This window comes from Tiliqua scincoides, chromosome 1 (genome assembly GCF_035046505.1).
Source record: "Tiliqua scincoides isolate rTilSci1 chromosome 1, rTilSci1.hap2, whole genome shotgun sequence".
NCBI lineage: Eukaryota > Metazoa > Chordata > Lepidosauria > Squamata > Scincidae > Tiliqua > Tiliqua scincoides.
In genome coordinates this window covers 281,007,147-281,027,345 of record NC_089821.1, presented here as the reverse complement: position 1 = coordinate 281,027,345, position 20,199 = coordinate 281,007,147, and the positions used below count along the sequence as shown (strand labels likewise).

At 50.0% G+C, this 20,199-nt stretch overlaps 1 protein-coding gene across 1 annotated transcript; it reads right to left on the bottom strand.

Moving 5' to 3' along the window:
- Nucleotides 1-590: 590 nt before the first annotated feature.
- On the bottom strand, nt 591-15,883 carry SLC35F6 (solute carrier family 35 member F6). Its single transcript, XM_066611996.1, has 6 exons — nt 15,740-15,883; nt 10,822-10,894; nt 10,127-10,298; nt 6,399-6,611; nt 5,401-5,511; nt 591-2,688 (listed from the first exon to the last, which is right to left on the bottom strand). The coding sequence occupies exons 1-6, from the start codon at nt 15,814-15,816 to the stop codon at nt 2,207-2,209; spliced, it is 1,128 nt and encodes a 375-aa protein (XP_066468093.1). The 5' UTR covers nt 15,817-15,883; the 3' UTR covers nt 591-2,206.
- Nucleotides 15,884-20,199: the final 4,316 nt, after the last annotated feature.

The following is a 20,199-nucleotide window of genomic DNA, read 5'->3' as shown; positions in this document are numbered from 1 at the left end:
ATAATCTGTGCCCAAAAGGCTGAATTCTGCAAATTCAAGTTACATAACTGTATAATTGTATACAATTATGTAATTGTATATCATTATGTCATTACTAAAGCTACACAAGCTTTAGTAATTTTAACCACAAAGAAGGACAAAGTAGTTGCAGAGCTGTGAGTGTGAGAGAAAATCTGCTCTGCCCTCCCTTCCTTCTGAAATTTCAACACCATCTTTATAGCCTCAAAAGTACTAGATGTATGCTGGAAAAACCTCAACCTCAACCTGAGTTCATCACCAGCAGGCCACAACTGAACTTGCAAAACCCCAGGGAGGATGCGATGAACAGATCTGCACAACCCCACTTGGCTTAAGCACTAAAACCAACACAATTGCCACTCACAGCACAATCTAGTTGCATTTAGAGCCTTTCCTTGCTCCCCACCAGCTGCACTCTCCCCACTCACACAAAGCACTGGAGAGAAAACTCAGGAGTTGTGGACAAACTGCTCTCAGCTAGGCAAGCAAGGAAAAACTTCCAATCAGGCTGCCTTTATTGATTATTCAATGGCTTACTCCAAGTAGCCTAGAGACAAAAGAATGCCCCCCCCCCATTATGCCCCATCACCATCAATGCCCAGCTCAGCCCCAAAGCAGTTCTTCAAGGAGAAAGGCTGGTCCTGCCTGGGTGGGTTAGCTCTGCTGCTTCTGTTGCAGAGGCCCTGGAGTAAAGGCAGCATCCCTTGGGGTGCTGGGGCCCCTACCCAATGCCAGAGAGGCCTCCAGAACACCTAACAACCCATCAGCTGACTACACTTCTTCCCCCTTGGGCTTGCTGCTCATAGCGACAAATGAAAGGAATTGTCAGGACCAGTCTATGGACACAGCACTACCTCCTATAGAAAGAAGGCAGGGAAACAAGGACAGAAGTGGGAAGAGATGTGTCCCCCCCCCCCCGCTCTTAAACACAAGTGGGTAATGTGTCCTGTGCCAACAGGTGCAAGGAATCTATAAGTGAGGATACTTTTCCAGCGCTCAACCCACCTTTCAGCAGCCCAAAACTTCATGCCTGCAAACTATGCGTTCCCAGTCCTTTGAAGAAGAAGAAAACTGAGATAACAGAGAGATGTGCTCCCCCATCCTGGTGGGTAAATATCTGTGTGCACTGATAGGTATGCTATTCTCTCCTGTTGCCATTCCAATACTGGGCCACAAGATGGATCTGTGAGTAGAAGAGACCCTAGCAGGCTGTTCCATGCAGAGTCAACCCTCACCTGTTTTACTAGCCAGAGTGGGTTCAACTGCAGAAATCCAAAAGGCATATCTAGTGATGTCTTCGGGAACTGCCACAAAATGTTGGGCCACAGCTCTCAGAACTGCACTAGTGGCACAGTATGCCATTGGTTCTGGGGTTGCAAGGCCAAGCAATTCCAACACCCCAGAGTGCTCTTTACAAGTCAGGTGCCTGATCTGCAGGGCTGCCTCCTGTTGGAGCAGGTGGCTGCTGCTCATGTGGAGACTGCTTTTTGGTCTCCACTTCCCAACCTCCTCACTTGTTCCTCTCAAGGCAGTACTTGCCAAGAGGACCAGACCCAGGGAGGAGGCCAAGCCTTGTTAGTGGCCAAGGGCTACCAAAGCAGGCCCACCACAAAGCTTGCACAGTTGTCCTAAGGTGTCACATCAAAAGAAGAAGAAGAGCCAATGGGAGCACAGGGGCCCTGCCACAGCCTGCAGGAGGGATAGCGTTTGGTAGCAGATTAAAAGGCAGGCCATATTTTAGGTACATGGATTATTTGAGACCTCACAAAAGATTTCCAAGTCACCTTGCAATGTTATGCTAGGTGAGGAAACTAAATGACCTGGAGAGGAGATGGGTCCCATGAGGTAGGTACAACTCAGCCTAGGAGCCATGACCTGAAGGGGTGCTTTGGGCCATCTGCCTGCCTCCCTGTCCCCTCTCCCCCGCATGCCAGTCCTGGGTTGCTTAGCAGCACTGACAGGGAATCTTCTTTGTGGCTGCTGTGGGAATGCCAAAGCCCCTTGTTTGTTCTAGAATGAGCGAAGCGGACAGATGGAGGAGCAGCATTTGAAAATGAAGACTGAAGCACAGACCCAGAACAAGGTGTAACCAAGGGTACGCAAAGTGGTCCTCAGGCCTAGTATAGCATGCCCAGGCAAGTTCACTTGAGAGAAGTCAAAAGGTCTAGTGCAGGGGGCTCCGTTGCCATCAACTGTCCCCATTAATGGATGCCCCATCTGCAGCCAATAGGCCCTCTCTATCTGCAGTTGTGCCTGTGGCATCTGCTGGTGCCCTCCCCCAGGGCAGGCGGGCAAGAAGAGGTTGGTGAAGTCCATTGTAGAGGGCAGCACCAGCCAGGAGGATGAGGAACCCGAGAATCTGCAGTCCATGGAAGGTCTCCCAGCCCACGGCTAGGCTGACAACCCAAATGACCACAGTGCGCAGGCTGTCTAGCACCATCCGGGTGGTGGCGCTGATCTCCTTGGTGACGCTGATGCCAGCAAAGTTGAAGAAGGCAATGCTGCTGATGTTACCCAGCAGGGCCACGGCAATGAGCGGGAGGTGGCCAATCTGGCAGAAGGCATCGAGAGCATCTTCCAGCATCCCCCGTGGATTACCACTGAAGCTGCCCCCTGGGATGTAGTACAAGGGCACCAGGATCAGGGAGAGGATGACGAACCCAAAGAACCCTGTGGGAAGAGAGCAAGAATTCAGAAGTAATTTGGGCCACAGAATAAAACAAATAGCCACAAGAAAAAAAAGGGCTAGGACCCTGCAATCCTGCTTCTAGTATACATGACACCTGCATAACCGTTCAGTTTGTACCCGGCACACACTCTTCACTCCAAACTGCAGATTACCAAAGAATCTTGATGTTCTTGGAAAGGGCTGGGCTACGGGCAGTTGGCAGAATTCTGGGCATCTGTGGGGGATGGGCATCTTCTCAAAGCCCCTTCCCCATTACAGTTACCATGCTGAGGAGGCTGCCCCCTCCCCCACATTTTAATTAATAATTATGAGGCACTGGAGAAAAGGCAGCCTCTAGATCTGCTCTAGTTCTGTGTTTGGGGAACAACATTTAATGAGCGCAAGTCGGCTGCAATGCTGCTTCCTCATTTTAATGCCTGCTGCTCCATCCTTTGGCCACAGGGTGTAAACACAGCTGGATCAAAGATACAGCAAACATCACCCGGGGTAAACAGCTGCTAAGTTGCTCCTCTGTACCTCCCCCCCACCCACAAAACCATAAGCAGCAGCCACTCTCCCCCTTAGCTGTCATCCTGCCCTGCTGGCATGTGCTCCTTGTGTGTCATTCCTCGATGCAGTCTGAACATGGCTGCAGGTACAGACTGGCACCACTTGCCCACTGACAGCTGGTGAGCAACTAGTTCCATCCACAGGTGGGCAGTTGGGGAAGGCAGCAACGCTTTTGCACAGTTCAGGAAATTTGGTGGCAGCGGCAGAGGTCCTCTGGGCAGCTGCTAGCCACCACTGTTCCCTCCTGAATGCTCTGGATGTAGCATCGCTCAGTGTTGTGGTGCTGAAGAAAAAGGGCCAGCTACCACTCCAGTCACCACTAAGAGCATTCTACTACAGCAGTAGCAGCAGAGTGGGTGGGGGGAAGTGTTGAAAAGCACACACAGCTCTCATTGCCACAACCACCAATAAGCAAACTCCAACCCTTATGAAAATGTCACCATCCCCCAAACAACTACCAACTCTGAGATAAAAGTTCTCAAGAACTAACTTTGTGTCTACTAGGGCTGATCTAATCACCCCCCCTTTCAGAAACATTCTTCTCATTTACTGGTTAGTTTTGGGAACAGTATGAGGTGCTTGTTTGATCACTAGAACCCAACCCAGTCGGGGTACAGAATATTTTCCCCAGGCGGTCCTACCTTAGATTCTGCCTTCTCATGTAGTACAGTATGTTACACTCCCACCCAGAACCTCCACTCCTCCACCCTGTAAAGGTTTCCTGCTCCCTCTAAGCGCACTTTCTCCCCTGTTGCCCCTTCTGCTTGGCACTTCCTCCCACTGTTGGCATCCTTCAGTCTCGGAAGACTATGGTATTGCGCTCTGAATGGTGATTCTGGATCAGAGTGTCCTCTCCAGTGCACGAAGCCCGGGTAAAGTAGGTATGGAGAATAGGCTGTTACCCATGCAGCAAATCCCCCCTCTCCACGTCGCTGAAATGGTCCAATGGAAAGGCAGAAGCCAATACGGTTGGTTCCTGTGGCATTGCAGGAGTTGCCAGAACGTGACTGTGTTCAGCCATGAACTGCCTCAGGGACTCCGGCTCCTGATTTTGCCTCGAGGTTGACTCCTGAAGTCTTTTCCATAACTGGATGTAGCCACAAGGCAGTGGAGGTTTGGGGTCAGAGTTTTCCTTCTCTCAGATGAGCTGCCTTCCCAGGCTAATCCCATCTACCTGGTGGCTGTTTAGTTGCCTCTTACGACAAGTACAGCCAAACTGAGGGCCTATTCTTATCCCCAGCCCCCAGGGGTTCCTCCCACATCACCTCTTTTCTAACTTCCTTCAAATTGTTCCTCAAAATCCACTTTTTCCACTAAGGCTTGGCACAACCTCCTCTCCCTAATACCAGACTCCTGCAACCGAGTTCAGTGACATGCACATGAAATAACTGCATATTCTCCCTGCTCACCCTGCCAGCCTCCTCCTTCTCCCCTTGTTGCTATTTTCAGATTCTGAGCCCCTCAGGCAGGGACCTGCCTTCTCACTGGTTGTGAGGTGCCACAGCGCTGCACCAGTGCTGTGGGAGGCCAATGCAAGCAGCAGCTGGACATGGAGGTGAGGGACTCCAGAGGCCAGCTGGACAGCCCGATTATCACAGAAAAAGACTCTAAGGGGTGTGTCATTCAGAGAGAAATGAACAATGGGGAACCGTATGCTGATGTGCCCAACCAGCTCAGGTGGGGAGAAGACACCCTTTAACAAGCCTCCACTGTGGTCAGGCCCCTGCTTTGCATGCAGAAGACTCCAGGTACAAACCCCTGGAGTGCCTCCAGCAACAGCTTGGGAGACATTTCCTCTGACTAGAGCCCTGATTGCTGCTGCCACCAGTCAGAGCAGGCAATGCTGGGCATCTGACTATGAGAAGGAAGATTTGTCCTGTCCAAGGAGTTGTGCTGCTAGGATGTGGAGTTGTGCTGGCATGGGAGTGGTCCTCTTCTGCTTCCAACCCCCACTAACCTTCAGGAGAAGGTTATACATTCTTTGCTGTGGGCCACTTTCATTGGTTTTTAAAATAAGTTGCTGTATTGATAGCAGTTGATATGAGCTGCCATTGCCATTTGTTTTCATTGTTCCTTGAGGGCCAGAAGGTGGAGGAAGCAGCCAAAGAAACAAAATAGCAGGCCTGCTCCTTTTCCCGGCATACCTTCAGTGCCAACAGCCTGCAGAGGGTGAACATCATGCTTGTAGACAAACTTCTCCTCCAGCACCATCTGGATGGCAACAATCACCTGAGCCATGATGATGAGAAGGTCTCCTGTGGGGAAGACAACAAGCTTGGTCATTCCCAAAGGGAGATATCCCCTCTCTTGACTCTACCTTCTCAATTATTCCCTGTCTATACCGGGAGAAAGGACACCCAAAATATATTTGTTTTGTGGGGTTGGAAGAAAGAGATCTTGTGCTCACTCCTTTCCCCAGGGATCCTGTGTTGAAAGGGGAGATAGCTGCAAGGTGAACAGGAACAAGCCAGTTCCTATGCATTTTATTTTAAAGATGGGATACCCCATCAATGGGATACTGTCCATCTACCTCAATGGGTGAGCCCCAAATTCTAACACTATGGGGACAGTGACCTGAAGTACTGCCTCCTCCTGGCTGTCTGCGTAATCTGCGAGGTCCACTGCGGATGCTCCCGTACCAACCATACGCAAGATCAGGACTCAGAGCACACAAGGAGGCATTCCCAGTGGTGGCACTCAGGGTTATGCAAGATCCTTCCCTTTGAATCTGAGCCCAGCTATGGTGCAGAGGCAAATCACATCCGTTTTTGTCTAGGCAAGCCCTCTGCAGATAGTGACCGTAGTCATTTAACATAGAGGTATCCATGTTTTATTGCAACATAAAATGAAGCCAGAAAAAAGTTAAATCCTATTTTTTGTGCATCACCTCAAACCTCTGAATTGATGGGAAAAAACCCAAGATTCAAAGAGCAGATTGGGAAGCAAGCCATACAGAACAAAATGTTTCTATCTGTCAAACTAAACATGGAGGCAGCAAAAGGAGGAGAAGGGTAAGGGCAGTGTGGCCAGGAGTTCTGCTGAAAGTACTACCACAAGAGGGGACACGCCTTTGCTCCCAAGAAGAGGTGGCGCTGCAGAACATTGGCACAGCACCCAGACCTAGGCATTCCTTCCCCCTTACCTGTGATGACCTCACTCAGCTTGTGCGTCTTGTCACTGTTACTCAGCAGATCTGCCAGCCCAACCACCAGCAGTCCTAGGATGGTGATCAGAATCCCCAGCCACTGGCTCAGTACCAGCTTCCGTCCAAGGAAGGCTACTGAGAGCAGCCCGGTGAAGATGATCACGGCTCCTCGTAGCATCTGGAAACTAGAGGCACTGGTCATGTTCAGGGCTGGAAGAGAAGGTGGGGGGTAAGTAAGGAAAAACCTGACAAAGCAATGAAGGAACAACTCTTCTGCTAAAGAATATCCAGGGAACAGCATGCTTGTGCTGTCATTGATAAAATACGGCCTCCAGATTCTCACTGTCCCTGTAAATGAAACCAGAAATCTGGCTCTTCTGGATTTCATGGCAATGTGCAAGGAGTGCAGTAAGGAGAGGAATTATCTGCTTCTCATTTGAGTGAGCAGGAAGCAGATCATTGCAGCTTCCATTGGTGGCAGGCTGGAGGGAGACAGCAGTGGCAGACTGATGGTGAAAGGCACCCCACATCTGCTGGACCCTCGAACCCCTTGTAATCTGCTGTTGATGCAACAAGCATTAGGTGACCTAATGAATGGGCCAATCCTGCTTCCTCAACACACAACTGCAGGAATGGTGACTGATAAACAGCACTACTGTAGTCCAAGAATGGTCAGGCTGGCTAAACACTCCTTAATAGAGGTCAGTTTTAGTCTGCTGCCTGAAGGAAGCCGGTGCTAAGGCCTGATGCACCTCCCTGGGGAAGCAGAGCATCACTGTTGGCAGGGCGACCACCAAGGTGGTCCTACTCCAGTAGTTGCCTGCCAAGCTTCATTTGGCAGCAACATCTAGAGCAGGGGTCTCTAAACTTCCCCCACAAAGGGCCGCATCTAATATCTGGCATGGTGTCGAGGGCCGGAAAAAAAAATTAAATATACAATTTAAATAAATACATTAGAGATGGAACTTAGTTGACTGAAATGAATGAATGGGCTCAAATGTTCAGGATTTCTCCAAGCACCAACACAGCCCAAGAAATAAAGCACACACACTTAAATGGACCCCCATTCCCCCACCCCACAAGCACAACTATAGTTGTGTTGGGTCAACTGGGTCAGAAGTTCTCAGGGGATCAGAGGCTGGCTGCGGGCCAGATAGAGGCACTCCGTGGGCCGCTTCTGGTCCCCAGGCCAGGGTTTGGAGACCCCCGATCTAGAGCAAGGAGCAGCTGAATAGAATTCTCTTCACTTGGAATATGTTTTCTTATTGATCAGTGTCATTTTAACACTGTGCATCAGTAACAGTGCAATCCTAACACTGCGCTGGTACAGCCAGGCTGCATGACCTATACTGTATTCAGCACATGTTAGGAGACAGCTGGAGGCTATCCTGGGGTAAGGAGGTATTTTTCCCCTTACCCTGTGTAATGCTTCAGCTTTCCATATGGGCTTTCCAGACCCGAACCAGCTATTTAGCTGGTGTAAATTGAGAAGCCCGGTGTAACGCTGGGCCAGTTGGGGGGAGGGTAGGTTACTGTGTATGCTACTGGGTCCGATTCTCCCTTGTCCCGCCCTCCGCCATGCAAAAACACCCCCTCCCTGCCTCTGAACTCCCCTCCTGCCACCCTCTCCCTGCGTAGCCCAACACAATCTTATTTGTCCCGGATGGTGCAGGGTCGGGAGCTGGCCTAGCTGAGCTGGCACAGGCTTCTGTACCAGCCGAGCTGGCTCTTGAGTCAGCGCCTATGTATCTTACGGTACACTTGTGACACTTGGAGCCGGTGCAGGGACTGTTGTGCTGGCTGAAACGCTGGTTTGGATTGGGTTGTAAGTTGTACAGGTATGCCCTGATATCCACGGAAGATGTGTTCCTGGTCCCCCGTGGATACGGGAAACTGCGGATACAGGGAATCCCCCTGCATCTCCCGGTACGCCCATTTGCCTTGTTTAAATCCTTACCGAGTGAAGAAACCTTCCTTAAACTGAGTGCTGTAAGTCAGGGAAGGGAACTTGAGCCAGGTGACTCGAATCTGAGTTGCAAAAACACATGCTTTTTGCTGACAGGTGTACACTCGAGTCAGGCATGTCAATGATGCTGGCACAGATTTGAGTTTGAGGCCACTGACTCAGAAATGAGTTACACAGGTGCAGACTTGAGTCTGTGCCTGGGTGTGCTTGCTTACTTTTTCTGTGGTGTGAAAGACCTCATGGGGTCATCATTCAGATTGGGTGAGCAGCTGAGAAGTTCCAGCCAGTGGGCAGGGAAGGGTTAATGTTTAGGTTCTGGACTGAGCAGAAGGCAGGAGTGGACTCTCTTGTCCCTCTCTGAAGGAACCAATGATCATTGGATGAAGGTTTTTTCCCTGGACAAGTGAGGGGAGAAGGTGGGGGAAGGGGACAGGTGCTACCTAGCCATTGAGGAGAAACTCATAGCATGGCTTCAGCAAGCTCACTGAATGACCAGCGGCAATAGGAGTACTTCCAAGTAGAGCTGCGAAGGATTGGGTCATACTGGTAAGTCTCCCAGCTGCTGCATCTGACCCTGACCCTGATCCCTGCATCCGTGCTCTTGCTGCTTCTGTCCCCGCTCTCACGCAGTTCGTCCCACCCCCTCCTGCCTTGTTTCCAGAAAACTAGAAGGAGGTCAAAACAAGGGCTCATGAGTGATCATTTTGACCTCTTTTGAGTTTTTGCAAGAATTACGGCTGTAGCAGGGGTGTCCAAACTTTTTGGCAAAAGGGCCACATCATCTCTCTGATACTGTGTTGGGGGCTGGGAAAAAAGAATTATATTTCAAATTTGACTATATATACATAAATTTACATAAATGAATACATTAAAGATGGAACTTATATGAATGAATGAAATATACTGAGCTTATTTATAATACAAATATTTCTAGGCAGAGACACATGAGGAAAAATATTTCTAGGCAGAAACTCATCCCTCCAAGGCAGAAACACATGAGGAAAAGTTTTTCACCAACTCCCCCCAGCACTTTACAAAAATGCACAGAACCAAGTATTTCAGAACCAACAGAGTTTCACCATTTGTGGATTGCAGGAGGCACACACTTACCCAAATACAGCAGAACACAAAATAAGGATCTCACAAGCAACAGAGAGAAGGGGGGGCATTTCTCACTTGCAGGAGCCACTCACTCACTCACACACAGCAGAAGTAAGTTAACACAGAATAAGGATCTCACAAGCTTCTTCCTCCCACTCAGCACTGCCCTCACCCACCAAAGCAAGCCAAGCCAGCATGTCACCCCCTTCATAAATGGACCAGTGCTACTCCCTTCTGCTCAGCAGCCCCCCCCCACTACACCAAAGCTACTCTCACCCGCACCAGACGTGCAGCCTCAGTGGTGGCCTCCCCAACACCTGGTGTGTTTGCTGGGTGGGCAGGGCTTCTGCAGAACTCTCAGGCAACAGCAGGAGAGCTCTGCAGGGCCAGGCATTCCCTCGCTGCTGCCATGACAAGCAGTCACGTCCCCCCTGCGAGAGCTCCGCCGGGTCTCCAGCAGGTCAAGTCAGTTTTACAAAATGTTGCTGAACTAAGTATATAAGTTTGATAGCAACAGTCAAGAAAATATCATAATACATACACATAAGGCAAAAATATCTTTCACACACACACTCCGTGCGCATGTGTAAGGCCAGATTTTTCAGCAACCCTCCGGACATTGCTTGGCCCTCACTCAGAAACATCTCCACATACTTACCCACATACATGAGGCTGGTACCGGTCATGTCACACAGTGCTGGAGGCAGGAAAAGGAATCGGTTGAAGGACTGAGGAGTGGCCATGGTGGGCTCTGGCCTCCGCCGGTCATTGCACAGCAGAAGGTAGAAGACAGCCAGGCAGGAGAACTCCCCTAAGAACATGCCAACCGCCTGGAAAATAGCAAGGTGACAAGATTACCACAAGCAGCACGGCATAGCCATTGTTGCTGAAGAGTGAGGACCACAATCTGTTATTTGCCATTGAAAGCACTGAAGAAAACGACTCAGCTGGACTGCACCAAGGACTTGGGTAGCCTACAGCAGCTTCAGATACTTTGGATTCAAGATAGCTTCAGCAGCGTTCACTTAAAAAGCTGCGGCTGGCTCTCACCATTCTGGAGACACAAGTGAAAACCAGCAGCAAGCACCTGCAGAGCAGACCTTTAGTGATCCTCAGGGATGCCCACCTCCAGTTGTGCCCTTTCCACCCCCTCTTAGCACTTCACAGCTAAGAACAACTCAGGAGCGCCTGCACTGCATGATGACAAGGGTGCTAGAGCTGTGTGCACTCGGTGGTGATGGGAAGTATGCGCTCAGGAGCACTTTTTATTCTATGAAGCAAGATAAGCTAGAACTGCTGATTATGCGCAGAGCTAGACCAGGCATACAGCTGCCTGGCCTTGGCTGGCATTACCTGGAGGAACGGATGCTGGAAGCTGTGCGTTGCTGTCCCATTGCAGCCTGGTGCGCTCAGCTTATCTGCCCACCTGAAAGAGAGGGATATCTGTCAGAAGCATGAGGCTGGCTAGACTACAGAGCATTTTTTGCTTTGCTTTTAAGACCCTCATTCTTACCGTAATCCTATGGATGCCAAGATGATGAAGATAATAAATCACATTTTCAAGACTCATTTACACCTTTTAGTAGCTTTATGATTATATTGGCAAGCAGCCTCTATAACTCCATAGTTGAAAGCTGTTGCTTCAAGTGCACAGAATGTAATCTGAACACATAAGTGGAAGTGCAATCTTATCTTGTGTTGGAAAAGGAGGCCTGCACTGTATCCATTGCAAGATAGGGCCCCGAAATGGCTCAGCTGGAGGTAAGGGGAAACGCTTCCCCTTACCCCCAGGTAAGCCATCGAAGCCCCAATGGGTCTCCTTGGACTTGTGCCACCTCAGGAGGTGGCATAAGTCAGAGGAGAGCAGAGCGGCTTGCAGCTGTTCTGCCCTGCTTGGGAACAGGGGTTGGGGTCCGGCATAAGACTTGCACTGGCCTAAACGAAACTTAGGATTGCACCCTGTATTCAATACAGGTTAAAGCAGGGGTGTCCAAAGTTTTTGGCAGGAGGGCCACATCAGCTCCCTGACACTGTGTCGGGGGCCGGGGGAAAAAAATTAATTTACATTTAAAATTTGAATAAATTTACATAAGTTTACATAAATGAATATATTAAAGATGAACTTATATGAATGAATTAAGGTCTTGCAATAGCTCAAGGCCTATAAAAGGCCTTGCACAAAGCAAGGCCAGCCTTTCCTTTGTTGCCGCTGCTGCATCACAGACGTGAAACGACAAGCAGTGGAGGGAGCCCTCATTCCACAGCTCACACGAGAGGTCAAACAGTCGCCCTCATGCTGAGAGCAGTTGCATCGGGCCAGTGTGGGCTCCAACAAATCTCCAGAGGGCCAGAGGCTCATTGGAGACTGGGGGCTCCCTGAGGGCCGCATTAAGAGGCCTCAAGGGCCGCAAGTGGCCCCAGGGCCGGGGTTTGGGCACCCCTGGGTTAAAGAATGTCTGGTGAGGATTCAGAAGCTAGAAGGGAACTTAAACAGAACATGCAGGTTCTGCTCAGCTTCTTCTTCCTCTCCCACCCCCATGCCAGCAAGCCAAATCAGATTATAGGAGTAGACCACCAAATATATGTGCAACTAATTAGTAGAATTGCATAGAATTTTAAATGTTCAACACATTTTCACACACATTATCGTCCCCAATCCTGACAACAACCATGTGATAAGTTCGATCAGCACAACAATCCCCATAATGCAACATGGGGGAGGGGAGGTGATGATGGAAGCAAATGACTTGTGAATGCAATGAATTCATTGCCCAGGTCGGTGAGATTTGAAATGGGGGCCTCCCAAAGCAGGGACTAGCCATTGGGCCACATCAGCTTCCATGTATGTTAAACCATGTGTGTCAAAGCTCCTTCACCTACTAGGAGGCAATTACTGTGGGAAATGGTGGTGCTGGCTGAGATCACTGATGAGATGAGATCACTGAGACCACCCCAGCGCAAACCTCATAAGCCCTAACAGTTTGAAAAGTCCCTGAATGTGATGCATGTCTGAAGACCAATCTGCCACGAGTTGCTTCAGCATCTCTCTCAAATAAAAACTGAAGCTTCCTGCTGCAACTTGCCTCCAAACAAGAGAGGCAAGATCTGTCTGCTGACAGCAGGCCAAGTTCCTCCTCGATTCTTGGAACTGGAGACCTCAGTGTAACAACAAGTAGAGTACAGGAGCTGCATCTCCCATGGATCGGATGTTGGGACTGCCATTCATCTCTGCCAAAACTGTCATCTTAGAGAGAGAGAGAGGGACTGCTCTGTGCTGCAAGGCAGAAGCAGCTCCAGTCACCCCACCAGGGAAACACGTAGTTCTCGGTGAATCTGATTATACAGTACTGGTTATTCTAGCAGAGGGCCAAGAAAAGCCAGGATAACTATGTCAGCATTTGGGGAGCTATGAGCCAAACCTCTGACTCTCCCACAGTAGCAGGCCTGGGAGGCCTACAGAGCGCATGTTGAATTCACAAGCAGCCTTCATGCCATGTGGAGCAATGCTGACAGTGTTCACCTAGGCTTCCTAGAAGGTTGGGTCAGCAGTCAAGTCAAGCGGTCAACAACAGTTGAGCAAGATTTTCCATGTCTGTGTGGGGTGGGAGTCTTGCTTCAACTTGGGAGAGGGGCAACAGATGGCAATGCAGAACATCTGCATTCTTTCTAGCCCTGTGCAAAAGTGCCAGCCTCCTTTCCATGCAGTTGGTTGAAATAGTGACATCACTCATCAACAGAGTGATTGAGGACATCATCATTTGGACCAAGAAAAGACAGGGGTTCACTTCTAGAACTTGGGGAGAGCTGTATATGTGATTCCATTCAGAAATTGCAAGGGGCCAATCTGAATGCATGAAAGTTCTGAAAAGACCATGCGTTGAAATCTGTTTCTTTTCTTCTAAACGCAGCTTGATCATTTACCCAAATAAATATTATTTCATAGACAAAGAATACTGTACATGTTTTGAAAGTTTCAGAAATGAAAGGTAGTGTTGAAGCACTTGGAATCAATGATTTAGAGAATGCTGCAAAATGGTTGAAAATCACAGTTGGTTGGGACCAAGGTGGTCATCTGGGCTGACTGGTCTCACTCAAGAATGGCCTGAACAGTCTAAGACAGTGATTTTCAACCTTTTCCATCTCATGGCACACTGACAAGGCACTAAAATAGTCAAGGCACACCATCAGGTTTTTGACAATTGACAAGGCACACCATGCTGCCAGTGGGGGCTCATATCTCCCATTAGCCCTATAAATAAATGACCTTCCCCTAAATTCCTGTGGCACACCTGTGGACCACTCATGGCACACCAGTGTGCCATGGCACAGTGGTTGAAAATTGCTGGTCTAAGAGGAAGCAGATAGCCAAGCAGCCTCAGGCCTGTGGTTCTGCTGCAGAAAGGATTTCACTATCTAAACAGCACTATCTGTATCCATGCAATTTATCAAACAAGCCCCCACCCAGAAAAGGATGAGTCACTGTTTTAAGGAGTTCATGATCTAAATTGGGGAAGAGAGGAAGGGGAGGGAAAACATTGGAGAGGCCGAGTAACAAGTGGGTGTAACTACATGTACTTAGTCCCCATCTACAGCCGAAGAGTTGAGCTTTGAGGAGGGATCTGGAAGAAAGAGATGTGGGGTAACTGAGGCATTCTGGGAGGGAGGGTCAGCAAGGATAAAGGAAATATTTCTATACCTAGTGTGTAATTAGCCTGTGGAACTTGACTTGGCATGTTGTGATGGCACCTTGCCTAGATGTCTTTAATTTATGGAGGAAAAGTCCATCTTAGGTGACATCGTGATCTCTATGCCACACCCAGGTTTCAGCATCAGCCTGTCTCTAAATGCCAGGTGCAGGATATTGGTATCTTGTTCAGCAGCAGACCTAGTGCTGGGCAAACAGGCCAAATGTCCTGGGCACTGGGTCCGAGTGCCTCTAGGACCGTGCAGGAAGCGTCACTGAAGTTCCCGACAGGGTTGGAAACTGCAGCTCCAGTTTTCTGGAAGTGCAGTTTAAAACTGTGTGGAGGCCTCAGAACGCTTCGGTCTAAAAGTTGCATGAGGCTGCATTGTGCCGAAAAGGTGGCCTCAAGGATCTTTGCTCTGGAAGCAAGGAGGGGTAAGTCTGCAACTGGTCTTGTTATCTTGAGTGCTCCCTGAGGTACCTGGTGGGCCACTGCGTGATACAGGAAGGTGAACCTGATCCAGCAGAGTTCTTGTGATGTTCTTAACAGGTCCAGTTGCCCTTGTTCTCAAGTAGAAGAGGAGATATTAAACCACTGTTTGGACTGTACCCCTTCAGTTGGGCGCTCCCAGACTGGAATGCTCGCCTACTGGAGGGCAAAAGGCACCCTTAACCTAGGAGACAGGAGCTCAGGGAGAGGGTTCCATGCTAACCTCCTCCCTGACAATAGGGCCAACCTTAGGGCAATTTGACCAAGTTGGCCAGATTGGGTCCCCGCACTGGAGTGGTAAGTGGAATGCCTGGAGCTGGCACCTCGCTCTATAGTTGACACTGGCATGCTGAGGCACTGCGAGGAGAGCATGTCGAGTGGAGCAGTGAACCGGATGGCCCCCCCACCCCTGGGTTGGATTGGCTTGAAACTGCCCTCCCAAAGCAATTGGCCATGACACTTCCATTGGGTGCCATGCCACTGCTGCTCATCCTGGTGAGTAGGGGGCCCCATGGGGTGCCCCCCCCCAATGTTTTGCACCGGGCCCTGCAGCTCCTAAGGCCGGTTCTGCCTGACAACCACCTTTATGGCCAGGGATGCGTTAGAGGAGGGTGCCTGAGCATGGCATGTCATTGTGTGAGCCTGTATGCCGCCTGCCTGCTGCTTGGGAGGCCTAAGCGCCAGCCACGGAGCCCTTGCATGGGATTCACCTGTGCTTGCCTCCTTCCGAGGCCTGAGGTGCGTGGAGGGGGTGGCGTGACTCACTGGCACCCAAACGGGTCGCCCTGTTGGCACCTGACTGCCCGGCCGGCCTTCCAGGCAGGCAGCACCCAAGAGGAGGCGGAAGTCTACCCGGGGCTCTCCCCTGGGGGAAGTCTGGCCTGCGGCAGGCTTCCAGGGCCCGGAGGCGCCGCGGGAGGAGGGAGGGAGGGAGCGAGGTCCGGGCTCACCGGGGGCACCCCAAAGCACCCACCCCCGGCTCAGGGGAGCCCCGCGGTGGCGTCCTCCACCCCCCCGCCCTGCCACATGGAGGCCTCAAGGCGCAGCCAGACGTCAGAGGCACCGGGGCTCCCCCTTCTCCTCTCCCCCCCACTCACTTGGCGGAGAGGGTGTTGATGGAGCCGGTGGCCAGCATGAGCGCGGCCAGCAGCAGCTGGTGCCGGGTCCAGGCCATGGCTGTGCAGCAGCGGGAGCGGATCACACGACCGCGGGAAGTCAGCTGACGGCCTGGCCGGCGCCCCCCGCTCCGCCCCTTGCCGGCTGGGGCTGGCTGGAGGGCGTTGGGGGCGCGCGCACCCGCGGCTGGCGGGGAGGGGAGTGTTGCTGCAGCCCCCCCCAAGGGGGACACGGGTCACCGCCCCCCCCACTGCTCCTCCTCCTCCTCCCGGGTGCGAAGGGGTGGGGGGCCAGGCATGGCCATTCTCGCCTGCCCAGCCCGGGGAGGAGAGGCTGCTCCATCCTCACTTGGGGGGGTCCAGCGTCTGCTCTCCCTGTCCTTGCAGAAGGGCCACAGGGCAGCACTGTCAGTCAGGGGTGGATTCATGGGGGGGGCATGGGTGTATGCCCCCCAAACTATTGCACCAGCAGGAAGGGCGCTCAGTGGGATAGGGAGCTGCCCCAGTACGGTGGGATCCCAGATCTACCCGCCTAGCAACCTTGGCCACAGAGGGTTCAGCTGGGAGCCCAGATCTACCCACCCGGAAGAGATGGCTGCAGAGAGCAGTCAGAATCGGAGCCCAGGTCTACCTGGTAGGTAGACCTGGGCTCCAAGTCGGGCGGGAGCCGAAGTCTACCCGCCCAGCAAACCCTTACCCTTGGAGGCCAGAGTTCAACTGGGAACCCAGGTAAACTCATCTGGTTGACCTGGGCTCTAAGAGTTAAGGTAGTTCTCATGCCCCCCCCCCCCTCCGCAACACAAACACTGGTTTCACCCCTGCCATCTGTGAGCAGACAGTGCTGTGTGTCAAGACATCCAGACCAAGAGCATCCATCCTGCGCACACGGGCCAGAACATAAAGAAGAGGTGGTGGTTTACCTATGAAAGTTGTCAATATGTACCTCCCCCTTTTGCTGATGCCCTGCAATCTGCAGGGGTCAAATTGCAACCCTCCAGTCTCCTCCTTTCCAACCCCACTTTATCTCTTCTCCAGATTTGGGGGGGGGGAACCGCAGGCAGCAGGTGGCCTTAGACGGAGCGTGGGTGGATCCACTTTGAGGGAGTGAGAAAAGGGCAGGTGAGGTGGGGACATTCCTGCCTCCAACCCCGTGATGTAGTTAGAGGGGGTGCAAAGCACTAAGCCTCTTTTCCAAGGTCATCTGTGGACTGAAACAAACTGCAGCTGTTCTCCAAGAAATTTATTTTTCTCCCCTTTTCAGTTCTGCATATTAACAAGTGAGCGAGACTTCTGTGTGATGCAAATCCTTTTGTTTCTTTACTCAGTGTGTAATTAATTTGTGGAACTCCTTGCCACAGGATGTGATGGCTTCTGGCCTGGATGCCTTTAAAAGGGGATTAGACAAATTTCTGAAGAAAAAGTCCATCACAGGTTACAAGCCATGATGGGTATGTGCAGCCAGGGCCTCTGAGAGGAATTTTATCAGGGGGTACCAAGTTTCTTTTGGGCCCCTTTGCAAAGTAGGAGCAGTGAAACAGAGCAGGGGAGGGTGGTGATGGGTGTGCAGAATAGGGGCAGGGAGGGGCGAAGCAGGGTGGGGGGAGGGTAGAGACAGCTGGAAAAGACTTTGGAGCCCAGGTCTAGCCACCCATGTGGCATCAGTAGTGTCCCCAGCATCCCCGGTCATGGTAGTGTCCCCAGCATCCTATGTGAGCAACAAGTCTGAGTAGATAGGAAAATGTCAGATCCCTGGAAATTTCTGGGCCCCCTCCTTTGGCTCCTGGGCCCCCCTTTTGACCCTGGGCCCAGGTACAAATTACCCCCTTTACCCCCCTCTCCTAGGCCCTGTGTGCAACCTCCTGATTTTACAGGTAGGCTAACTCAGAATGCCAGATGCAAGGGAGGGCAGCAGGATGCAGGTCTTGTGTGCTCCCTGAAGCATCTGGTAGACCACTTGTGAGGTACAGGAGACTGAACTAGATGGGTTTTTGGCCATGCAATCCAGCCTGGGTTGTTCTTATGTTGTTCCATGCTGGTTGGGAAAGGCAGTTATTGGGTTAGGGTAGTGGCATAGCTAGAGGGGGTGCAAAGCACTAAGTTTTGCAGGGAGCCTCACCGCAGTGTGCAAGGGGCTCCCCTCCCCTATGGAGCCATTCCAGGCATATGCCTCCATTTTGCTCCCACTGAATATCAGGTGTACTATGTTCAAAGTGTCAGTTCTTTTGGATTTTAAAGTCCCAGAGGTTCTTGACTTATTCATTTTCCAACACCTTTTCAACCTGAAGTTCCCAAACATTTCTGATGCTGGCAAATTATACTTCCTACATAATTATCAGTGGATTAATTCTGCAACTCTGTTGTGTCCAACTTTCTAAACTGTCTGCATGATTTTACTACATTCACATATCTTGGCACATTTTCTTGGCAAAGTCTGCACTTAGGGTTTTCACCTACTTTCTGGATTTTAACCTTCATAACATTTGTTTGCAGTGCCTGTTCTCTTGTGGCAAAAATCAGACCTTCAGTTTCTTTCTTGATGGTACCCAGTTTCAGCCAGTCAAGTTATCACTTTCCTTCAATATTTTTTTATATAGAGTTTTATTTTTTTCCCACAAACATAAATCAACAATACAAAACAATACAAACATAACATACACATATATTTAGGAGTGTGAATACCATATACCACTTTGCTAATTAATCATATTATGTCTCCTAATTTCTCATCCACTTCTACCTCTTCTTATCATTTATCCATTTATTTATATCATATGATAAATTCTTCCAAATGTCCTATACTTGTAAGTAGCTTGAATGTTGTTGGGAGGCATGTGATTGGCTGATAATTGTTAGGTTCATTACCTTTTTCTTGATCTTTCATTATTAAAAATGTGCGACCTTTTGTCATCCAGTCTTCAGTGATGGAATTTTGAAGAATGTTGTTGAATTGCACTGCCAAACGTTGGTGGAGACTTGATGGATGCTGTACAGCGCAATCCTGTTTTGCGCTGGAACAGGCAGGCCAGGAAGCCTGTACTGTATCCAGCGCAAGATTGGGGCCAGAAGTGGCTCAGCCGGAGGGAAGGGGAAACTCTTCCCCTTACCCCCAGGCAAGCCACCACAGCCCCAGTGGGTCTCACCTCACCCACCTCAGGAGGTGATGCAAGTCCGAGGAGAACGGAGCGACTTGGAGCAGCTCCGCATTGCTTGGGGAACAGGGTTGTGATCTGGCATAACTGTAGTGTCCCAGCCTCACCTCCACTTCCCTGCCCACCCGCCCGCCTGTGTGCCCCTGGAATACCTCCCCATGCCCCGGAATGCCTCCCTCTTGCCTCCCCCAGACCGATGTCTTGACCGAGCTTGGCTGATGCAATCTTCTCTCCCCAGGTTTGTGCAGAGGCTGGATGCAGCCTCTGCGGGCCAGCACGTGTCCCTGCACTGGCCCAGCCGATACACAAGAAGGCGCAAACACAAGGTTAGTTTTGCGCCCTTAACCAAAATCTGTGCAATTCATCTGACCCAGGTGCACTCCAGCTTTTTACATTCTTTACTTGCTTTATAATCATATCAGTTATCACAATGCCATTCATATGTTTTCCTTTCAATTCTTTCTTCTTCTTCTTCTTCTTAACAGTATTTATATACCGCTTTACAAACATCTTTAATCCATGAGGCATTTTTATTATGTTCAACTGGGCTTTCCCATATGTCTTTCCAAAATTTTAGGGTGTCATCTTTACCTGGGCTGATGGTTTTTTGGGGGCTGCATTTTCTCCTAGTGATTTGAATAACCATTGATTATTTCTAAACTGCGTGTTTTCCCTGTACTGTTTTATATTCCCACCATATCTTACAATTTTCTTCACAGTAGCCATTACCCGCTGTTTTATTTCTTCCATAATTTCAGCAGTTGTTTTCCTTTCCAGGTCGTATGTTTTACAAAGTCTAACTCTTTCTTGCACATTTTTAAGTTTCTTGTCTTTCAAGTATTTCATGTTACTGATATCTATACCAAGTTTATTTTATTTTCTAACCAAATTTTCTACTTAGGTGTGCCAGGGGTTTCTTTTTTGGTAATTTGTAACCAAATTCCATGGTTATTATGGCAGCAGTACTGTACATGAACTGGTTTGCTTCCTTCAGTGTGTTAGTTGGAATTGAACTGATGGCTTCATTTGCATCCTTAACAACTTTCACTTGTTTACTTCATAGTTGGCATTTTACAGGAAGTCTTTGCCATTGTATATCTTTTTTGTATTGTTTTCCAAAATAAAAACAACAAATATAAACAAACACACAACAAACACAAATTCAACACACACACACACACACACACACCCCGTTGGAGGGTGCACACAATCATATATCAATATATCTAATCAATCAATACATACTTCTAATCTTGTTCTTCTTCTAGCTTAGCCTCTTAATATCATTTATCA